Source organism: Oreochromis niloticus, linkage group LG22 (genome assembly GCF_001858045.2).
Source record: "Oreochromis niloticus isolate F11D_XX linkage group LG22, O_niloticus_UMD_NMBU, whole genome shotgun sequence".
In the NCBI taxonomy this organism is placed as follows: Eukaryota; Metazoa; Chordata; class Actinopteri; order Cichliformes; family Cichlidae; genus Oreochromis; species Oreochromis niloticus.
The window spans coordinates 9,196,143-9,220,762 of NC_031985.2; the positions used below are offsets into that span (position 1 = coordinate 9,196,143).

The 24,620-nt window shown below is 39.7% G+C and overlaps 1 protein-coding gene across 2 annotated transcripts in view; it reads left to right on the top strand.

Annotated features, from left to right (window-relative positions):
• Window positions 1-24,620, top strand: part of pvrl2l (PVR cell adhesion molecule related 2 like) — a 314,623-nt gene that overhangs the window by 117,030 nt on the left and 172,973 nt on the right. For both annotated transcript variants that reach the window (XM_003454605.5, XM_005459086.4), the window contains exons 2-4: window positions 4,099-4,211; window positions 9,294-9,537; window positions 23,330-23,623. In XM_003454605.5, coding sequence (XP_003454653.1) covers window positions 4,099-4,211; window positions 9,294-9,537; window positions 23,330-23,623 — 651 coding nt within the window. The remainder of the gene's footprint in view (window positions 1-4,098; window positions 4,212-9,293; window positions 9,538-23,329; window positions 23,624-24,620) is intronic.

The following is a 24,620-nucleotide window of genomic DNA, read 5'->3' on the forward strand; positions in this document are numbered from 1 at the left end:
AAAACATCAGATCATCTGCCTCCACCTTTATCACCCCAGCTTTCTGCATGTATTCCTTCGCTGTTTCCATAAACCTCCTCTGAGGTCTTCCTCTTTTCCTTCTGTCTTGCAGCTGCATATTCAGCATTCTTTGTCCAGTGTATCCGCTGAGACTTGTTAGACACTTCTCTGCACATGTCGAAGCCATCTCCGCCTCGCCTCTCTAACTTTGTCTCCAAGCAGCTCATGCAAACATGCTCAAACATACAGACTCACAAATAGCTTAACATCTTCAACTGGGCCACCTCCAGCTCCACCTCCTCTCTTTTTTAGTGCCAGTGTTTCCAAGCCACACATCATAGCAGGTGTCATCTTGGAAACCTTCCCTTCCTCTCGTTATGCTATCCTTGCTACTGTCCCACCCCTGACACTAATCTCCACCCACTCCCCCCTGCCTCTGCCATCCTCTCCTGTGTGCCGTCTGTTGCTTATGATGGTTGACCACAGGTCTTTAAACTCATCTACCGTCACTACCTCTGCTGCTTGTAGCCTCGCTGTTACCCATCTCACCTATTCTGTCTTGCTTCTGCTGACTTTTATTCCTCTTCACTCCAGAGCACACCTCCACCTCTCTGCACTCGCAGTACATATCACAGTGTTGTCTGCCTTACTGCTTACCATGAACCAGGAAGCTGCTGTGGAAACTATATTTTACCTTTCTCTCTCACCGAGTGTTTGATAGTCACGTCTCGGTTCCTTTTGCTATCACTACAGATACCAAATTCATGCTGATAAAACAGTATTTACTGTTTTCTTAACATAATTTACCCACTATTTTTAATCTTTTCAGACTGATTTCATGTTTGACAACAATTTTTGTGAGCTTTCATTTTTATTTCATGCAAGTTTTCTGTAGCTTAAGTGATGTTTTCCACACGATGTATTATATTTGCACACTCTGCCAAACTCTGCATGTGACTGTGTACCAGCAAACAAGTATCAGCTTTGGATGGTTAACCTCAAAACAAGCTGCAACTTTGCTGCAGCTGAGATCACGCTGGTCTGTATGTACGGTCAGAATGAAAACTTTCTCACCCTCTCACTCGTCTCATCTCAGTGAGCCAGTAGGCTCGGTCTCCATGGGGATTTTTGGAGTCTGACTCTGAGGAAATGAATCATCTGTGGTGTCATCTCATGCTCTCTGCTCCCTTATTTTACTTTTCAAAGATTTTGCTTTTTCTCCTCATATCGCTTTTTGACCATTTTTAAAACTTCCCCTCTCTCCGGTTTCTTTATTTCCTCCTCCAGTCTATTCCTCCACCTCTCTCAGCTTCAGACATTCCTTTAGTCACTTTTATGAGTCGCTTTTCCTCGTTTATTCTGTAATATTTATTCCCCTAAATAAATGTTTCCACCATCCTTCTCAAAGCTCCTTTCATATTCTTCCTGACATCTTTTTCTTTCACTGTTTAGCTCTTTTAACCTCAATACACCTCATTTTCCTTCGCCATCATCCCCTCTTCCTCTCTTTTCTCCCTGTTTCTGTTTATTATATTTTCCCCCGTGCGTCACAGAAGAGATTTCATTGACCACTATGAATAACCCAAACATTTATGTGGTTCATGGCTTTGGTGAGACCATCTGGTGTGTCTGTGTATTTCTGCATTTTGGTTTCTTTATGAATAGTGGGAGTTGTGTGTTGATGTGTTTAATTAGGTGAAATTAATCCGAGTGTTTGTTTATGAGAAAAGAAAAAAGGAAATGTGAACAAAAATGTCGTCGAAAGAGAAGCAAATGGGGAAAACAGATTCAAACTCTGCTGTTTTCGTTGTTGTCGGGTCGTGTAAAAACTTAATTTATTTTATTTGCATGTCTATATGTGTGTGTGTGTGTGTGTGTGTGTGTGTGTGTGGGACCCACAGTAGGAAAGGATAAATGGTTTGACAGCCCGTTGTCTCCCTCGGGGTAAAAAGTGTGCTTCAGTGACTCAGTCAGTCTTATCTGCACTCATATTACAGTGAGCTGCTGTGATTTATGCGCACACTCTGACGTACAGCGATCACACATGCACGTCAGTCCTGCGCCGTAAAGCATGCATATGACTTCACACACAAAATTCACTCCCGCACACATGGTTGGACATGCGGATGCGCGCATGCTGTAAATCCGAAACAACCCAAGACCCCCTGCAGCACACACAACCTTCACACTTCTTTTGTTAGTGTGACTGCGTTTTACAGCTGATTTTCGGGCTAAATCCCGGCCAGCCCATTCACCTCCGTGGTGCAGAATGTAACATATTGTCCTAATCAATCCCTCACACACTAAGAGGCTTTTTTCACTGGAGCCACCCGGGGCTAGCTAGCAGTTATAGCTAGCGGTTAGTGAGTGCTTATCCCCTTTTTCTTGTGGCGAGAGTAAGAGGCCGGCTCCCCACAAGAATTTTATCTTTACAGGCACAGAAGCTGGCGAGAGGGCAGAGACTAAGGGGAGGTAGACAAGAAAAGGCCTTGGTAGGATTTGATCCCGGGTCAGCAGGGGGTCTGGAGCTTGAATGAGTGAAAGGCAGAGAACAGTTAAAGCAGCAGGTCAAGTAAAAAAAAGAAAAAGAAAAGAAAAGCTTCATTAAGTTACTCCAAATGAGTGTTTGATGGCTCAATGTGAAAAACAACATTTTGACTGCAAAGCATTAACATTTGGACACGCTTAAAATGTCACTTCCAGTCTCATATGATTGTTTATGGATGTTGCCAAACACTTTGAGCTGCTGGATTTGGACCAGATTGTATTAAGAAAGGATTACAAGTTCTCTGATCCTTTGTCTTTTCATTTTTCTTTCTTATTCTGGTTGAGCCATTTTCTGTCTTTCTCCCTCTGTTGGCTACAAGAATTACAAGTTCATTAAAGTCCTTCAATTTTAATAAATTTATACAGCGAGTGAATATTTTCTCACTAGGAGGAAAACAACACAACAAAGAGCCTACATGCAGTTTAAAGCAATGTTCTGAGGAGCACTTTTTTAAACCTGCTGTTTTGCAGAATGTGTCTAGCTCAGGGTTTCCTGCACTTCTGTTGCAAGCCTGAAATGCATTTTCTGCAACATCAGTTCTGTTTGGCAGATCAATCTGAAATTCAGTGGAAGTCCGGCTCTCCTGTGGAGAGTATTTGAACAAAGAAACCTGATACATGGGTAGGAACACCAATTCTTGTTTGCAAGAAAATAGGGAATCACAGCAGCACAGTGACACTTTGTTACAAATTGATAAAAAGGGAGAAAGTATAGGTTCGAAGGAGGTCTGGCTGCTGCATAGAGCTGAGTCAGTCAGTCGCAGAATGAGGGATGAATGTTAAAAAACTAATTCCACTTGTCCAGTTTAAACTCTGTGTTCTGACACAGCCTGCGGGTCAACAGGTGGCACACAGTGTCGAGGCATCGCTTGGCTGTTAGCATATGTGTTTGATCTCTGTTTAAGTTTGGTCGGAGAGGGCGGCTCTCCCGGCTTGTTTTCATTGAACCTGTGCTGGCCTTGTTGACCTTCTCTGCTCTCTCAACACTTTTCACTTCAGCTTGAAAGGAAAAGTTACAGGTGCCTTCCTTTGAATTGCAAACAGATGAAAGGCAAAGTAACCAACCGCGGTGTTGTTCCTAGAGGCTCGCCCCCTAGCGATGTCTCCTGGTAGACAAGCTTTACTGTAATGAGGAGGACCCAGGTGAAGGAAGCCTCTGCCTGAGGCCTTTTTACCAAAGACTAATGATTCTGAATTTTTATTTCTCTCTCTTTAATGAGCTTGTCTCTTTTCTCTCATGGTCTCCTGTTCGTTTAATCCTCTTTCTCGCTCTGTTTTGAGTATAGTTCTCTAAATTATCTATAATGAATTAAGGAGGTTGATCCTTCCCAATCATGGCAAACAGAACGTGGGAGGGGAAAATATCAGTCACAGCAAGTGCATTTAATTAAAAGCCAACTGAAAATTCTTTCCTCTCTGATTCTTACCTCTCTTAGTCCCTGTTTGTTCAGCTTCCTCGTTTAATTTTATTACAAAGAAATATCCAAATCAGGTTTGTTTTGTGAATGATTGCATAACCTCTCGTCTTTTTTCTCTTTCTTCTGCTTTCAGAAATTGGGGCTCCAAAAGTGCAGGTTGCGGAGGAGCTGGAGGCGTATCCCACAGAGTCTGTTGAGCTCAGCTGCCAATTTAACGATGGAGGCGGTCTGACCAAGCTCACACAGGTTAGCAGATGAAAGACAACATTGTTAATAAGTCCAGAAGTGCTGAGATTCAGAGCTTAAAAGTAAGGCGTGCGCTGTAGCCTAATGGACATGCTCATTTAGGGGTCAAATGGCCAGTCTCTCCCCCATGATCTGTTCATTCGACCGGTAAAATAAAGACATGCCAATAAGGAAACTCGTGGTAAAAGTTTCCAAGCAATTGAACAGTTTAAACATAAATAGATACAAAGGTTATCTAGACTGTCTCCGGTAGGAAGACTCCAGTGGCAAAACAAGAAAGACGATAAAAGGAGGAAATAGTTTCTAGGAGAACATAACTAAGGGTAATTGCCGCATGGCATCTGATGTCAAATTGTTATTCTAAACAACCTTTTAAAGAGGAAGGGGCTTCTTGAGCTTAAGGCTGTCTAGCAGTGGTCTCAGAGGGATGAGAGGCAATATCTAAACCACATCTCAGGAGAGGAAACAAGGCCAAAGCCATAACAGCATTTCAAAGAGGATGATGAGAAAGAAAAACATTTGTACTGACATATCCAAGTCTTAGATTTATGGCGGCAAGAGAGGGTTGTAAGGAGGCGAAGAGGAAAAAAGAGCGATAGTGCAGTGTGAGTGCAACAAGGTGGTGGGAATAAAGGGCTGAAAAGACATTATACAGGTGGATGTGGGTTGGGAATCCCACTGCTGCTACCTTGTGACTGAAAACCAGTGCCTTACTGCGTACAATGCCACAGTATAATTTAGGCATCATTTAGAGACTCAGTGGCGGTAAGGGAACCGGACATTTTTGTGATGTTGACAGCGTGACATGAAACGAGATGTGAAAAGCTGGAAATGCCCTGACACACAAAATGTCCCTAAATGCGACACGCTGTGATTTAAAAGTTAGGTTTCATGTTGATTAATGATATCCGTGCTGTCAAGCAGCTGGATCTCTTGGATGAGGAGACCAAGCTCCCACCTGGTGTTACTGGTGATTTGCCGTGAAGTGCTGTGATCGGGCACTTGCTCCGGTTACAAAGCGCTCTTACCGAGAAGAAGTAGCACTTCTCGATACTCCATCCTCACATCTTGGAAATGGATTCACACTGCAGCGGAATAATGACCCAAACACACATCAAAGGTTTGCAAGCGCTTAAGACCAAAGACCAAGGAGTCCTCAACTCCACTGAATCCTTTTAATCTCATTTGAAGACTGAGAGAGCCAAACATTCCTGACACCATGAGAACCATCGAAAGAACGTCAGATCATGCTGAGATAATGTCGGTTATCAGATTTTGCATAAAACTGTGGAGCCGATGCGGCTCGAGAACTGCCGTCAAAAGGGGGGCAAAGCAAATACTGATATAATCTAAAATTTATGTAAATTTTGTAGAGATTCACTCAAAGCTGGTGTTATCATTCAGCATGAATATTCTTGAGATAAATTGGGAACTAATGCAAAATAGAAGAATGTCTTGGATCCCACTGTACATCCTAAGCTGTCTTATTATTTATAGCTGCGTGCATGTTGTAAAGAAGGATAAATTGATTATGCTTCCATCCATCTCCATATGATTTTATGCTTGGCTGACGTGGAGAAATAAAAACAAGTGCAGGAATAAAGATGTACAGTGAGCCTCCTGCTTATACATCCACGAAAGCTCGCGTTGTTCTTTTGTGGTACTAGCAAACAAACTAGGATCAGTGTTGTAACAATGAGCTGCACAAACCGCTGAAAGCTAAACATGTAAAACATCTGCATGTTTTAGCTGCCTGAGTAATGGTTTGCTAATTGAACAAATATAAATCATTAAAGCGACAGAGAGGAGGGGATCAAAGCTTTGTCAAGTTTTCCAGCTGCAGATATGAAGAAACCATTCTTGTGCTATGAGGTATATATTCCTAATGGACCACAATAATGGACCTCAGCCTCCTGCCAGAGGGGAGTGACTCCAAAAGTTTATATGTGGGGTGGGAGGGGTCAGCAACAATCTTTCTTGCTCGCCTCGGTGTCCTGCAGGCATACAGGTTTTGTAGAGAAGGCAGATTGCAGCCAATCACCTTCTCAACAAAACTGATGACACGCTGCAGTCAGCCTTTGTCCTTGGCAGTGGCAGCAGCGTACCAGATGGTGATGGAGGAGCAGAAGTACACCATCAATGAACTCAGCTGGTTGAGTTTCTGCTGCAGGAAGTACTTCCTCTGCTGTGCTTTCTTGATGAGGGAGCTGATGTTTGGCTCCCGCATGAAGGCCTGTGAGATTATGGTTGCCAGAAAGGGGAAAGACCTCACAGCGTCCACTAGGCAGTCAATTCAGACCTCATCGATGGCTGACACATGTTGGTCTAGCCTATTTATTAAAAGCATAGTGCTTTCTAGATTACATCCCCACCTCTCTTTCTCCCCATCATCTTGTCTGACTCCTTATCCCTCCGATAAAGGCACAAAATTCCCTAAAAATTAATCTTACAAAAATGTTTGGCATAGCATTGCAGAGCACAGACTGGGATTTTCTGTACTTGAAATAAGAAAACGGTGCACATTTTTAGAAACTCTCTTGTTAAAGGCAGTCACTGCGTTGCTCTTATTTGTAAACACAAAAATAGTTGTTGTTGTGTCGAGAATGAAAGGTTGGAGCTTAAGAGAGAAATTCAAATGTTACCAAGTTCCTGATCTGACACACACAGACACACACTGGGTTTTTTTTAAATCTATTTTCTTTTAGTCATTGTTGTTTCTATTACTGGTTCTACTTTACAGTTTGTTTTGTGCCGTTAGTTTAAACCGAACTGGGGACAAGGTCTGCAAATGAGCTGTGTGGGTTAGATTTCACTTAAATGTAACAACATTTATAGACACTGTTACTGATAAAAATAAATGCATACATAGATGCACACAAAAAGCCAGCCTCTGTGGATGCAGTTGGCAATGAAGAGCACTGTTACTTTCAGCCTTTCAAAAATGAAATGATCATCATGTAGAAACACTTAATGTACCACATGTGTAAGTTGTTTTCTAATTAGAATTTAAATTTAAACTATAAATGTAAAATTTGAAATGAGATTTTGGCAGTTTGCATCCATCTCAGAAAGATGGAAGCAGCTATTCAAGTTCCAACAAACACTAAGCCGTCATATGTTCATCGCCAGTTTGCCACTCCACAGAAAACAGGCAAGGTTACTGATATACTTGTGAGCTGAAAAAGATTCACATGATACTTTGGAGCTGATGGAAAGTTAACAGTGTCTGTTTTCCCCGCTAGCAGTCTATCTTTGAACACATCCTCGACCACTGTGTCTACTCAGCATGAAATTGTAAATAAATTACCAACAATCTCAGCCCGAACAATGCTGTCTCTTTCTATTATGCAGTTACTTCCCTGCAACAAACTCCCGCAGTTTGTCAGCAGCAATCAAAAGCGTGATGTGGGAATTTAACTAATCAGCGATAAGTAAGTTACGATTGCTGGGCGGTGTTAGCTCTTTGCTTTTTTTCTGTCGTAATTTTAGCTCATTTAATTCCAACTTGGTCTACAGAAGAGAACTGCTCGAGGACACACGGCGTAAAATTAGCTCAGCTGACTATTTGGGTGTCAATTTATCTCATCAAGTCCCAGTTGAGCTCGTATCTGACGCCACCTGAACTGTTCAGATGTCATTTTCAACGCCGAGCAGAATAAGCAAAATGCTACGAGCTGTTTACGAGTTCCATTTGATTCTGTGTGATCTGTCTGAGTTGTGTATGAAATCAATAGGTCATTTGTTCACAAATAAAAACTAAAAATGCAGACGGGCTAAATTGCCCTCTGTGATATTTTCTCTTCAATCAGCAGAGAATCATCCTCTAATTTGCGATGACATCTGGGTTACAATCCATCATCCTTTTCACAACCTTCAACCTCCTCTGCTCGCTCTCTTCCTTCCATCTTACATGTCATACATTTAATAGATGTTTGCTAAATGTGTATTGATGAACTTTATTCCCTCTGCTCCCTGGTGTACCACTTTAGCGAGCAGTTTGTTATTGGCTGTCACTTTGAAAATTGCAGAGAAAAATAAAATCAATTTGGTCTACCATCACAGCGTTCTCCCTCGTGGAAGTGTCTCTCACACAGGCCCAGATATCAATATCTTTCACATATTAGAAATCTCTAAGATGATCCTTTTTTAAAAATTGTGTTTGTTAAAAAAAGCAGCGGGGTCTTTCAGCGAGCGCCTGCAAGTCTAACAGACATTTAATTTAATCTTGCAGCAGATTCTCGGCTTCTCACTCAGACAACTTTAATTGTATTCAACATTTTGCTGCTATAAGCCAAATGATTTTATGTTACAGGGACAGCAGTTTGCAATATGTATTCAGAGAAATGTCAAAAATGTTGGCATCTATAAATATTCATGCATGCCTTCTGGTTTACAAACAAACTGTCAGTGTATTAAGGGAAGATGCCAAACAATAGGAAGTTGGCAATTGTTGTCTGAACTGCTGATTTTTTTTTACTACTTACCAACATGGTCAACAGTTGGACCTGTGGCTGCAAACGCAGCTCAGTCAGGCTGTTTTAAAACTCTTAAAACCCAAAATGCTACAGTTTAAAAAAACACACATAATAGACTTTTCTTAGTCTGCCAAAGACCCGATGAACATAATTTTAGATTCAGTGTGAATCTAATTATGTGCAATAAATTCTATTAAAATAACACAAAAGATGATTCTTTAAAAATGATTACTGGAATCCCAGCTTCAAAGTAATCAGGTACTGTAGGAACAAAAGGAACTTCTAGTATTCAATTTGGCTAACTGTAATGGGGACAATTTACTGCTCATGTTGAACACTATAGCATACGTTAATACGTGGCAACATTATTAATCTCCTGGTTACAGCCCTCCAGTGTCAGTATTTAAAGACCTCCTCATTAGATGATTGAAAGAGCTGCTGACGGCTTAAGAACCTTGTTAGGATGATGTGAGTCAAAAGTTAGTCTGCTGCACGAATTTATCTTCTTTAATGAGCCATAGTTGTGTACCATGAAAATAAAAATAAAAGCAATGAAAAGAATAATCACGCAAACTGTAACCTTTTACAAATTCTTGATTCTTATCAGGTGTCCTGGATATGGGAACCCTCTGACGGACACAGGGACAACATTGCTGTGTACCACCCGGTGTATGGACAGAGTTTCCCCAATGTGGCCTTCAAGGACCGCGTTGTGTTCCTTCACAACAGTCTGGAGAACCCATCCATCAGGATTTCTAACCTGAGAATGTCCGATGCCGGCCGCTATACCTGCGAGTACGCCACCTATCCTACTGGAAATGAACAAGGGACAACCACCCTCATCATGCTTTGTAAGTGTCCACACAAGATTGCATAAAATCGTTTTATTTTAATATTTTAATATTTATTTAGGACAGTGCATGTTAATGAACACAAATGTAAAAAAAACTTACATGAATGTAAACATGCCAGATTATAGTTTTCTCCCTCTGATAAAAGCTGCAGGCATTTATATGTTTCAGATACAGCTAAATGCAAAGGGTTAAAGCGCATAAAGGTCAGCACTATTTACACTTTTCTGCAAAGGAGAGCTGCGCTTAAAACAAGCTTTCACAAGATGTTCTGCTACATCAGCCTTGACAAGTGCCTTCCCAGCCATCTGCTTATCACAGCTTTCTGAAAAAAACAAGTTCCCACTGGATCCAGAGTCTAAGAAGAAGCAATTTAAAGCAGCTGACGAGTATTCTCAGGGTAGATGCTGGTTAGACATGGATTGAAAAACAAGAGTGACCGCCTAAAAAGATTCTGTGGCTCTACAGATATTGGCCTTTATGTGTAAAAACTTTCTGGGAAGTGGTTGATGAGAGTTGATCAGTACGAAGTCTGCAAGATCGAATAAGATCTATCTGAATGAAGATAGATAATTAATTGAGACTTTGAGTATGTGCAGTACTTTTTATGTTGTGCTTGTATTTATTTAAACAAAGTTCTGTAGTAAGTTGGCACATTGGCTGCTGGGGGTTTTTAAAGCATTGCTGATATGTTGTTATTTTGTTATGTAAATTGAGAAAACAAGTAGTTGATTTTTATAATCATATTTCGATGATCTGGACTTTTCTCAAGAAATGGACAAGATTACTTTGATGTTTGATTGTTAATGCCAAGTTTCATTACTTAAAAACACATGTAATGTTATTATTACATGATTGCTAAGCTTTAATTAGCCAGTTTCAGTCTTTTCTTGTGTAAACTTTCTAATTTGGAGGCATATGTGCCAAAGCTGTGCGCGATATGGGACTGTGGTGGGGCTGATATGCTCTGCCAAGATCACTGTTCCTACCTCGGGGCATTTAGAGACATATGCTGAGAGTATAGTTCTTTTTTTAATTTTCTCGTTGAAAATCACAGTTTAGTGAATAATAAAGTTTTTTGTTCACTTTTATACTGAATTTTGTCTTGTTCTCTTTTTAAGTAGTTTAACAATGATACAGCTTTATGTAATTTTGCCTCTGTGTCTACACCGTCACACTGGCTATTAAATCAAACAATCAAACTGACATTGCACACTTTCAGCTTTAATTCAAGGCATTCAACCATTGTATAGGAATTAAAGCAATTTTTAAATATTTTTCCCTGATACTCAGGTATTCAGAGTAACTGAACTGATAAGCAGGTTCATGGCCAGGTAGCAACTGAACAGAGAAAAGATCTGGAGTTTATTTCAAGCTTTGAACTTGTATTTGGTATTTTTTCACTGGAATCTACAACATTAGGCCTTAAGAGATGTCAGTGTAAGCTGAAAAACCTAGATCAGACAGACAGCATAAACCAAGTGCTTTCAAACTGATGCTAAAGCACTAAAAAGGTTTCTGTTGAAAATATTATCTTTTGAATCACCTTAGTTTATCCAATTACTTTTAAGTCTCTGAAAATGGCAGCCTTTGTATAAAAATGTATTTAATTTCACTACTCTAAACACTTCATGCAGTTCTCCTTATCAGCGCCTCAAATTGAAGCAGAAAGTCTGCACGTCACTTGTGAAACATCTTAACTGGTTTATAATCCAGTCCAACTGGTTTAGAACTTTGCTTGTGAACAAGCAAAATTACAAAGTGTTACAGAGTGTATGCAAAAGGAACTTTGTGATGGTGATGCAGATGCTGAGAGCAGATACAGCAGAGAAATCCTGCAAAGGGTCTGCTGCGTACAGCTGTTTGTTTGTTATGGGGCTGTGGGTGGAGATGAGATGTTCAGCTGTTGCTTTTGTTGCTTGGTGCTTTTGTCGGCTTGCTTACTCAACTTTGTCTGGACGAGTAGTATTTCAGCATGAAGCAAGTTCAAAAGATGCTCTGCCATGATAACCAACAGACTCTGTGCATAAACACAACATCAGCATCCGCTGCTATGAAACTCTTAAGACGACTGAAAATGCAAAAATCAGTTTAATTGTTCTGTGTTGTGTTTGGCAAAATAATACATTTAATTATTTATTGAGTCCTTATTGTGATTAATCGAAGACAATGATTAACATAATATCAGCAATCTTGTATTTCAGAAATCAGACTGTTACTTACTTATGTAAGTAAATGTGCCCGATAGGGCTGTATAATAATCACTGTCTTTGACTTTAATTATAACTTGTACTTGTTGTTACACTCAGATCACATCGCGAGCCTCTACAGTGCACTGAATGAAGATAGATAAAGATGTCAGCGCTGCATCCCACTTCGTGTTTGGATCAGATGAAAAGGGAAATTAAACAAACGAAACACAAAACTGTGCCTGTCTTTGGTTAGCATGAGATTTTACAGGGAAAATGGAGGGAGAGATTCAGATTCAGAGGACAGACTTAGCTCAGCGGTACGAGCTGCAGCAGCGATGATGACACATGCCTCGTTGGCATAGTTAAGGTACTAACCCTATTGTCACGGTGCATGTTAAAACATGGCCCTTGTTCTGACAGTCAAATATGGCCTATGCATATGCATGTGTGATTACCATAGTTTTTAGTTCAGCGTGACTTTAACTCTCTTCACAACACTTCATAATGTCAGTGTCCACTGCAGCTTAACTTTTAATCAGCCTTGAAATCAGAAGAATTTGTGTAAATCCACAGCTTCTGTGAGAATCATCACATTCTTTAGTTTTCTTCATGTCAGAGTAAATCAGTTATATTTGTCTGCACATTCACGGGTGGATAGAAAGCAGAAGCAGAAAACAGCTAATAAAACACACTTTTAATTGTGCTTTTGCCAAGATACCCCCCAAAAAGGTTGCTTTGCCGCACCTGCGCAACCACTTAGAGCCAAGAATGTGAAACCTGAAGGAATGCTCGCGTTACCTCAGCGTCTTGATTTCTGAAAGTGAGTGGAAGTTTAGTTGCTTTTAACAGGGGACACATCCTGTTTGTAATCGTAGACAGCTGGTGTTATTCATCCACCCACATGTCCTCCCATTTGCACTCCGCTTACAAAGGAATCAGATGCTGCTGTCTTTCTCTTTCAGTTAACGGCACTGAGGAGGCTTCATGCCTGAATGTGAATAACAACAGTTCCCTTGATTGTTTCGTAGTGCCATAAAAATATGGCCTACATCAGTGCTTGTACAATAAAGATCTCATACATTTAGCACTGCTGTCATAATGGGAGCAGGAAAAGGGAATGAGCTAAGATGACAGACTTTGAACTGAAACATTACATTTACTAATTAAAACGTCTGTCTGGTAAATTTGCCCATCACTCGTTGATCCTTTTAAGCTACAGCATATCTCGAGTGCTTTTCTTTTGCACAAAGTGTGAGTTTTAGTTGTGTTTAGCAGTCCAGTTTCAAAGAGTTTCTTGAAACTGGACTGGAGTGGCGCCACAGTGTATGCTTCGAATGTTGGCCCCTCATCTGCAACACTAAAACAGCGCACAGACTTTATGCAAGGTGTTGTAAAAGGTGACTGTACAATAAACTGCATTACACTACCTCATTATAGAAGCAGCAGCTATAATGGTTCATGGTTTTACACTGCCTTTCATGTGTTTCTGCATTTTACTCAGTTGTTTTATGAGAAAACCTTTGCAAAACAATACAAAATCCGTCCTGGAACCTTCCCTCACAGAAAACAGAGGAGATACAGAACTTGGCCGTCTTGCAGAGAAAACATGGAAAGATATTCTGGCTTACTTGCAGATGGATGTGGGCTAATCCTCCTAAACTACTGCTTCTGCTGGCACAAAGCAGCGCTAGACTGGGAAATACCTGCTGGAAAGCTCACTGACTCGCCTTTTGTCTGGAGCTGTGGCGTGCCAGGCGCTCTGGGACAGAGTCCATGTAAAATGCACTTGGAAAACAAAGTGCCTCAAAGTCCCTGGAAAACTGTCATATTTTACTTTATGGGATATATAGAATCCATATGAGCCAATCGCATTAGATCTTATTGAATCCGCAGCTACTGCCAGCCAATCATATTACATTTTATTTGATATAGAACCACCAGCACTCCAATTATATCACAACTTATTTAAGTGTGAATACATAATCCTGACAGCCAATTGTATTATAACTTATTGGATGCAGTGGCGTAGCCAGCCAATCTTATTACCACTTATTGGGGTGTGAATAAAGAATCACTCAATTGGCAGTGAATTATATCATATTGTCCTGGATGGGGACCATATGAAATGGATGGTAGACAGTTATACTGCATCTTATTAGATGTAGTATAGCCAGTAGGACGGAAATACAATTGCAGGTGAGACGCAAATCTAGTAGATCAGTAGTCTGTGAAACTTTGAGGAGGGAGATTCGGTCCAAAGGTTAAAACAATGGACCAGAGACTGGAGGGCCACTGGCCTGAATCCAGGAGCAACAGAGTGAAATTGGCAGAAGTTACAGATTTTCAACAGCCAGAATTAATTTAACGGTGGTGCTGACCTGAATGAATGGAGCTAGCTAAGTTTTTCTTAACTTAGTATCTGAAGACTAGAAATCTCTAGAAAATGTCAACATAATATGTACACCACATTTACCATTTACCATTTACTGCACAAATTCAATAAATAAGCAGTAAAATTGGAGTGATTTGAGTTTACTTTAGTTGCAATAGTCATAAATCCACTGATTATATATGACGATGTAACCACCCATGCCCTTTAAGGTTTATTTGTAGGAACAGTTTACTTTCAGTTTATTTTAAGCACTTGGCAGGTACGCTGTTCCAAAACATCTTGGAGAACTTGCCCCAGTGCTTCTGTGAGTTTAGGCTCACTTAATTGCTTCTGTTATTTCATGTAATCCCAGATTGACTGGATGGATGATGTGGAGATCAGATTTCTGCGGGGGCCATACCATCTGTTGCAAAACTCCTTGTTCCATGGTGCTGGTGCATATTGTATTTTAGTGCTGTTTGTATTGAAATGTGGTACTGCTAAGTTACTACTAGGTGATCTTTGGTATGTCATTTGTTTTTTGTATTTTCAGTGTTAAATAAATGCAAAGTCTTTAAGTTGTGAGCTGCAAAATGAAGGCGTTCAGTTAAAAACTTAACTTTTTTGTTGATTTCCTTTGGGTCTTTAATTAAAGCTATGTTTTTTTTAATATATATGCTAAATTTTACATATCACTGTTTCAAAAAAAGTATTGTGACAGCCACAGCATTATATCCCACCCAAGGAACCAAACCTGCCTGTGGGCTTTGGGTTTCTGGCAGAGCTGGTGACTGGAAACATGCTTTCTCTAACCATATCTACATGTTATTAGCTGTTTAATAATATAGTCAAGTAATGGGCCAAGATTCCTGCCAGTTTAATCATCTGTCTTTATGATTCCTTTTAACCCAAGTGATCCTAGTTAGCTTAGCCCAGTGTCTTAGTTAGCTATTTTAAAAAGAAAAACATTTGAAAAAGTTGGTGGAATGATAAAAAACAGAGAGAAATATCATGACCTGCTACAGTTTTAACTGTTCAGCTCATAGCCGCCTTCTCCTTTATTTATGTGGTAACCACTCATCATTCTTTGTTAATGACATCAACCGTTCCCTCGGCGTCTTTTTCTCTCCTCGCAGCAAGAGAGAGTAGCAATAAAACCACCTATGTATTTGTTTGTGCCACACAGTACATGTCCTCTGGGTTTGTTCACATCGATTGGTCTTAACTTTTCTGGCAGAAATCCTGTAAAGACTTGTTATCTATTTCTGTAATTTATTAAATGCTGCAGATAAAATACTTCCAGTCTAATACCCTGACTGCTACGCTGCCCTTTATGAATTTTCTCTTCAGAACCTTTTTTAGTTTGAACAAATATAGCCAAATTACTCCAATGCACCATGACATTTTCTGACTTAGGTGTAGTGTTACATTGTTTAACACCTTTTCAAGTTGCCGGTGAGCAGCAGAGAGCTGAGTGGAGAAAGAGCCAGGAATGGATACTCAGATCTGCATTCATATAGATATTAATAGAGCAAGACATAATAAAAAAAACAGATATGTAGTTACTGAACATCTAGCTCATTTTAAACTAAGATTTTCTTAAATAAGAAAATAGAAATAATCTTACAAAATACTTATTAGAACAGCTATTATAATAAGAAATAATAAGAAAACAAATATTTTAGAAATCTGTCAAACACGTTTAAAACTAAAAACCGTAATTTTATTTATTGGGTAACTAAAAACATAAACAAATTAAACAAATCACTAAAATTAAACTAACTACACAAATTTGAGCTGGCACACTGAACAAGCCACGTTTTTCTGCTCAGGAATAAAATATTCTTTAACTAACGTTGCACATACTGGTTACAGAAACATACAAAATATTTTCTTAATTACTCATAATGTAACAATTTGGCTTTTAAATATCAAACACAGCACCCTTAATAACTCCAGCAGTCGCTACAATTTCATTTGTAAATTTATTGCAACTGTATTCTACTTTAACTCTGCAAATCAGATGTCTGTGGGACACTTCTGCACCTGAAGTTTTTGTTTTTTTTATACAAATTTGAGTATTTGACTTATTTTTTCAAGTGACACTAAGCAAATGACTAAATTAGCCTGGCCACCCTCAGCATTGTTTGTCTCAGGCATCCTTTCGTAGAGTATTATGACCTCAATAGATCCAAGCAGCTGTGTGGTGGCCAGCAGCAGTGTTGGGCAGCTCCCAGGTGAAAAGACAAAGTAAAGCAAACCTTTGCTGGATGAATAAAGGTTAAAGAGAAAGTTTAGTCTATTTGGGCTACAGGGACAGTACTCAGTTCATGTTCAGTGTATTTATGTATTTGTTTTTTCCAGAATCTGTTAATTAAACTGAAATTTTGATGTGTGTGTATAATATAGCCCATATAAAACAAGCACACAGGCGGCTTCTGAATGCCAAGTTTGTCAGTCAGCATACAACATAACAAATATTGCAATGTAGCAACAAATTATATGAAATGGAACAGTATCCATTTTCCTATTTCTGAGTTGTTACCTGACATGGGAGGGTAAAATAAAAGGGAGAAATGCTGCTGAGTTTACAATTGCCCTCGAGGAGACGCACTGAATCAGTCAAAATGCTGTTAAATGCAGTCGAACACAGTCTTGAAATGTGATGCCTCAAGGTGCTTTTAGATTTTGCTTTCAGAGGCAAAAGTGAGCTGAGCTTAGAAGTCAAAATTAGCTGTTTTCTGCTTTCACTGTTTGCATAACAATACTGACTCTGGAAATTCTTTATTTATTTGTTTCATTTATGGCACTTAACCAGTGCTCTCAAGCTTAAATTAGCTAAATTAGTCTCATGCTTAAATTAATGCATTTTGTCAACATTTAGAACAGCCAATAATGAGTTGTCAAAACATCACAAACAGCAGAATAATTGGAGGATAAATTATTCTTGTGTTGCTTGAATATTCATGTATTGTTAAAGTTGAGCAGAGGTAGAGAACTTAACAGATATTTTTTTTTGCCCCAGCACTGTCTGGAAATATTCAGCAGCAGTGTGGCAAGGCAAGATGTTTACAAACCTGGGCAGCCGATGAGACATGAATTCCAAAAATTTAACAAGATCCAGAAGCCTTTATTGATTTCCGGCTAATGTATGCAGCAGAGTAGAAAATAAAAAATTACATCACTTGTCTGCCCTTCATCAGGGCACGGCACTGAATAAATCTGTTTTTAAAGGAGACACAGAGGAAACTTGGATACCATCAGGCAGTGCTGCTCAATATATTCTCCTGGCTCTGTTTCTGTGTTATTTTGTTATCGTATCTTATATTAAAATCTCCATTGAAAGTGGTTGAAAGGCTAAATAGCTACAGTTAAGGGTCACATGCATAAAAGCGGTCAGATCAACTAGCGAACACTGTGTGCAGTCTCAGGCTACATGCTACAGTCACACTAAAGAGTGCAGCACAACCAAAGTTATTGTAACAATGTGCAATGATATTACAATCTCATTGCCTTTGAAATAGTTGCTTCAAAGATGGCAATTATTGTGTTCTGTTGTGTCTTTGATAAATCAGCAAAAATTTCAGATGCACAAAATCAAATTTACTGCTTACATTTAGAGATCAGCCACAACCTCATAGATCTGAAACATAAGCTCAGACATTCCTCTATAAATAACATGGTAGTTGCTGTAAGTGTTTTATTTAACTGCAAAATGCTATATATTCAACAACCTTGCTTTTATTTTGAAAAATAACCAGAGTCCAGCAAGTTGGCAGCCAGCTGAGTAGACTGTCCGATTGCAAATAGTTGCATCACAGACAAGTTGCACTCATTGGTGCAGGCTGACTCAGATTGATTGCAGTGTAGTGCAATCTCTCATGCATTCGTAAATTAGACAGCAGTTTTTTGCAAAACTTTACCAATCTGTGGTCAATTGCAGTCAGTCGCACCCCCGACTGTTTGGAGACAGGTTACCTCCCATCAGGTAACTGACAATCACGTTATGGTTGAAAATGGTCACCCAGAGGTTGAGGTTTAGATGAGTTGGTCGCCACAACTATTAGCAATCAGCTGCCAAATGTAAAGAATCACCAATGCAATCATGTGGCAACCACCTGTTTTTCCTACTCTCAAAGAGGATGTTGTCCTGCTTTTACTGTGGTGTGACTGAGCCATTAGGTACATAGTGCTGTCTACTGTTGTAAAATATGAAGATTGGATATAGTAATTTTCATACATGAACTTATGAAAGTTTTGAGAGAATCAGATTAGGACAGGTTCCACAATTGTGGTTTTTAAGATGTGTGAAGTATAAACTATGTACATAAAACCACTTCTAATCTGATCTACACAATTTGAATATTACTCTCATAATCAAACTGTTATGGTTCCATACGTATGTCTCCATGGTGGAATCTTCAATCTCCAAATATAAGCAGTAATATAGGTCAGTACTTGGCTTCACTAATTTGCTTTCTGGTGCTTGGTTGGTTTCAACACAAGCTCTGCCACTATGACAGATGTCAGCTGTCTTACCCGAATGCCACCTTAATTCAGCAACAGTTGGCTTCACACTGTCAAATCTTTGCGTTTGGCAGATAGCCCCATCGTGTTTATGATTCAGTCTGGCAACCTTCCAGTGAGACGCCTTCTTCTGTGAAGAGACGATCTTAGAGAAGTCTTGGGTTCAAGTTAGGGTAGGTGTCGTCCCTGCTGAACACTGATGAGAATCTCTATCGGTACAGTGACGGCTTCACAACAAATGTTTATATAAAGGAAGGCGAGAAAATGGTCTTTGCTGAAAATGTGGTGCTCTGAAATCTAATTGTTTCAACAGTGCAAATAAATTTGCTGCTCGGAAGAGTTTAGAAAAGTTTTTAACTACAATGCTTTTGTTATAATTACCAAAATCTTTGATCAAAACACTCATTAAAATGCAATCGGAACACTTAAAATGAAGCATGTGGGGAGTATGATGCGTTCACCTTTTGAACACGTTTCTTCCTAAGTGCTTGGTTTCATAAATCAAACACCTCATGCAGTTAACTGTGTTTGGAAACATTACTTTAATGCATTTTTCCTTTCTCCCTGTCAATTTCCGACATTCAGCCTTTTGATATTACCGCCGGGGGGGTGGTGACGTGTTCGGAGGTCTGTGAGAAGGATGGCTGTTGGGGCTGCAGCGTTCGTTAACTCTGTTAGCATGGCTTCCCGCTTGCCTTCTAATTGCTCTGTACTCGCCTCAGACCGATGTGAGGAGTAGCAACAGGCTCAATTGAATGCAGTGTCACGAAACACATCAGGGACGGATACTCCTGACTCGTTTAAGCTGCTAGATCAATCCGAACCCCTTTCTGCCATCCTGCTTTACTCTCTGCACGGTCAGTCTCTTTCTGTCAATTGTGACTCCACTGTTGGCTTCTGTTTCCTCCAGTTTCTCCCTCACCTCTCTTGTCTCACTTTATCTCTGCTCTGTTTTCCTTCCTTTTGTTTCTTCTTCTAAAAGATTTTCAGGTTTTAGAAGAAAATATGCAAGTATGTAATATGCGATGCTAATTTTGGCTTACATTAGATTTTCTTGTTATTAAATTTGAAGTCAGTTAAAATAAACCTGTCAAAGCTAACAGACTCATCTGTATGATGATTAAGACTACAAAGTGTCATAATAAGAATAGAGAAATATAAGAAGAAGAAACTAAATGAGTGTCTATCTGTCTACCATAAAAAAAACTCCATATAATTGAGCTATCTAGGCTTGAAACAAGTGCCAATCTGCGTAGTAGCATGGAGCCTTGATGTGTAATTATGTTGTTATGACTGACTTTAAGGGCTGGAACATAAGGAGGGAGGTGAAACTGGATTAGATGCTAAGGATGATAGACAGACAGAGCTGGCCTCAGTCAATCATCAGTGAGCAGCTAGAACAGAAACGCAGAGGAGAAAGAAAGTTAGAACGACACACAACCGTGTTCTCGTCAAAGATGTGATACAGGCCTCATGGCACAAAGGCAATCCAGAAGGGAGGCAGGGAGTGTTCCCCCCATGCCCCCAGTGCCCCCTGACCAAATCTAATTGGCTTCCCTCGGTGGCCCTCAACAAAGCCACTGGACTGGAGTAATGTTAATCTGAGAATCCCCACCATCGTTATGAGAGCCTGGATAGGACCAGAAGGAATGCAACAGTTCAGTTACTCATGTCCTTTACTGAGGTTTAATGTACTTGTCATTGAGTTAAATACTTTTATGTTACTCTGCTTTCAGTTTTTACTCTGTTTTATTTCTGATGCAATTATTGCACTTTAGGTATTTATTATTTTGAAGATTAACTCCATCAATATATGTAGGTAATTAAAATCATCAACAACTGCAACTTAAAAGATATACAGATCAATAAATCCATATTATGACACAATAATATAATGTACATGATTCTGGAAAGTGTCATTCCGCATATTGACTACATTTATTTTGGATATTTTAAATATATATTAATTATACTGTGCATTAGTAAGCTGCTTAAGTACTTAAGTTTTAATTAAGTCAAAAGTCTAAACACTTTGCAAAACAATTATCCAACACAGAATTATGTTTAAATTCTCGTGCAACAGAACTTTTCACATAATAAATCTGTAATGGCACACAAGGCTGCACATGAGCACGTTCATGGTCTCCCCTTTTGGCACCCATTTAAAAAATCTTGGAAATGCCCCGAGGCAGTAGTAAGATAATGATCTCAATGTCTAATTAGCAGTGATTGACAGGCTCGTTTAAAAAAAGTGAGTTCATTCATTTTTCCAAAACATGTGGTCCTTGAGGTTGAAGTGGGCACTGCAAGCATAGCCAGCAGATACCTTGTAACCGAGAGTATCGAGTGAGTCACAGCAGATCTTTTCCAGTTTGTCTCTAATAAGCTGTTTCACAGCAAGTAAATGGAAACAACAATGCTTCTGTGTTCAGCGGCTAATGGAAGCGGTTGTCCATAAATGATTCCAGATACATATTTTTATTCTGTAGTTTAAACTGCAAACAAATCTTTTTTTGTTCTGGTGGTTCACCAAATTCCATTTAACATGCTGGATGATACATAAAACGGGGATTTATTTCAAAATTGAAAGAATTGCACATTAGATGCAGTCCTCCTCACAGTACCCAGACTGCAAGGTTTCATGAGTACTTGGACAGAAGCCCCCTACACATTTCTTTGGCAGCTCTGTGCTATTTTAACATTCGTCGTGAACAAGTTGATTGACAGTAGCCATTTTGACTGAAGCAGTGTTGTCTATCCATATGTAAGTGAGGCATTGAGCGGAATTAAGGGAAAAAATGAGGTTAACAAAAGCAAAAACAGAAACAAAGGTAGTGGGTTTGCCAGAATCTGCTGGTTATGTTCCAGCACCGCAAATGTGCACAGGATAGTTGGGAAGTGACAGCCAATCTGGTATTTACATGGAGCACAGCATGTCCAGAATGCTCTCCATGATTTAGGTGGACATGTTCCCTTGTCAGTGATAATGAGAGTTTCTGGTTAAAACCTCAGAGGATTCTGGTGGACTAGAAACTAATAAAACTGACATCTTTATTGAAGGCATATTTATTCACAGCAAGTTTAATGCAATAACCATGATTAAATTTCAAACTAATTTGTAAAGAGGCAGAAAAGGAGGAAAAATATCTAACTGTTCAACTACTGATGCTTTGCATTTTAGGTTCCTACTTTAAACCCAAAGTTTAAACCTTGAGGGAAAAACCAGTGAGGAAAAAATAGCCAGTTATGATGACTTACTATGTTTTTTCTTTTTAAGGTCAGCACCGTCAGATTGCTTCCTGTCGTTACATAAATTTCATAGGAGCTGCATTTAATGTGAAATATTTGTGCTGCACTTTATACCTGTGAACAAATCAAAGTATGACGTGAATTTATACAACTTCATTATTATTTTAAGTGCTGGTCCTACCAGCCTCTGAAATTAGCACCTTTAATGGGTGCATTAAAAAAATTAAAAAGTTCGTTAAGTATTAATGGAAAGCATTTACCACTGTTGGAAAGGCTAAAGTTTGTTTTGTAAGTTAATAGTACCTTATATTTTTATTCTCGTGGATATTTGGGTCATTTATAACATTAAGGCACCAAATGGGACTTTTTTAAATTTAGAGTATAGCTGCAGTGGAGTTTGCAGCAGAGATAAAGATTTTGTCTGTCCTTAGAGTGAAGGACTTCTTTCTTGAGCCATTTAGTGAAAAGAAATCCGCCGAAGAGGACAGACGGAACAGAAGCCTCAGTGAATCAGGAGGCGATATGCTGTTTTTAGTAACTGCCTCACTTTTTCTTGATATGAAAAATCTTTCAATTTCAGCATGTCCATTACTGTCTCTCTGCATAGCCTACAGACACATAAAACAGATTTAAAGGCGTTTGGGGGGAATTTATGAAATCATATTGTGCCGTACAAAATGATGCATGTTTGAGGTGAGTGGGTGTAACAAAACAAGGAAATTTCAAGACTTGACATCACAAAATAATGGAATTCGGTGACATTTGCTGATAGATTGATAGTGTAGCAGTTTGTTCTAAGAAGGGGAGGACGTTTTCATAGAAAATTGGCACTTTCCAGAAGTTCTATACAGTCTGACAAACCTAACATTACAAAGATGGAAAGCAATTTCTTGCATTTTGCTGTTGAAACTACTAGTATGATTTTGGCTTCAATTCAATTGGGGATTACCAGCAAAGCAATTTTTGGTAACTCAAAACTGACAGTTTTTTCTTACTTTTATCCAAATAAAATTGACCATTTTTACACGGTTTTCATATCACATCATGGTATAAACATTATGGTTCTTTATAACACTTGCACTGGCTGGTGTATGTGGTTTTACGGATCTATGTGTATTTCCTCTTTCTGTCCCTATGAAGTTGACTGGCCCAGAGTCACACCAGAGGGCCTCCTGCTTCTCTCGGTATTTCATTACAGCCACAGTAGGATGCCACCACAGTATATATGCACAACAACCTGAACCTCCTCCTCCTCTTATGCTTTCCCTGCCCTCCTCCCTCTTCTCCTCTCCCTGGGCCTCTTGTTTGATGTCCCTTTCCATTCACCGCCCTTCTTTCATCTTTCTCCCTCCGCTGTCACTTTTCTTTTCTCTCTGTTTTCCTCTCCGTGCCTTCTGTCTTGGACTCTCCTACTCAACTCCCCGCTTGTCTTTCTTATCTATCATCCCCCCAGCCAAACCCAAGAACTCGGCCAATGGTGTGACTGTCCAAGCTGGCACCAAGTCGGTGGTGGTAGCCCGGTGTGAGGCAGCGGACGCCAAACCAGCAGCCACGATCGAGTGGTTGGCGCCAGTGGGAGGCAATCATTCGACCAGCACCACCAGCGGGCCAGACGGCACGGTGACGGTACGCAGCGAGTATCGGCTGGTCCCTACACCGGCAGACAACGGCAGGGAAGTGATCTGCAGAGTTAACCAGAAGACACAGAAGCAGCCTTGGGTTTACCCTATCAAGCTATCTGTGGAGTGTAAGGAAGACACACACATATACACTCTTGAACAAAGCACTTAGAATTGAATTGCCTCAAGGGGTACTTTATTTCAATGATCATAAGACCAACTAAAGTTTTAAATAACTTGAAAGTGCATGCAATTTCAGACACAGATCAGTGCTTTTCAAAGAACCTGGAGCCCTTAACTTTCACAGTCACTTGCAAGTGCTTTACCACTAACTGAGAGGCATTATATACTGTTTCTGTAATGCAGTGTTACTTGAATTCACAGCTGGGCCCCACTGGTGGGAACAACAAGGGGAAAAACTGCAATTGAAATAAACAGTAATTTTCTAGGGAAAATAAACAAATAAGAGTATTTTGCTATATCTTACATTCCCATTGTCAAAATAGTATAGCAAACCTGCAGAATATGTGACAACAAGTTTGGGATAGTGGTGCAAATGAACGCAGAAAGACTGCAAACTGCCTCGTGAATGCACATCGTGATCTAACAAGGACAAGTTTTCGCTGACAGTATTTGTGTACTTGGAATTTATTAAATTACAGTGGTATATCATGTTGCAGTCCACTGCTGGAGCTCTTGGCTGAATAACTGAGGTAATGAGCTTAAAACCAGCCAAAAACAAACTCAGCCAAGGTTGGTTTATTCGGTATGTCTAACTGTACCACAAGATCCTTGGTTAGCAACTCAGTTAACGCATCCAGCAGCCTGTTGCTTGTATCCTATTTTGGAGTGTAATCCTTTGCTGATTAGCTATAAAACTGCAGGATTTTGTGCACTATTAATTGTAGCACCCTTAATGGGCTCTGCGTTCATTGCTGGTTCTCCTTAGTTGTTAATTTATCAGCAGATTATGACAAATGCATGCACTTAGAAATCTTTAATTACATGCAATATGAGGACAGATGAAGCAGATGCGTATGAAAACTCAGAATGTTCAATCTGCAGTAAACCCAAACTTTGCAGAGAGCGCTTAAGAAGTAAGATGAAGAAAATGCTCCCAAAGAA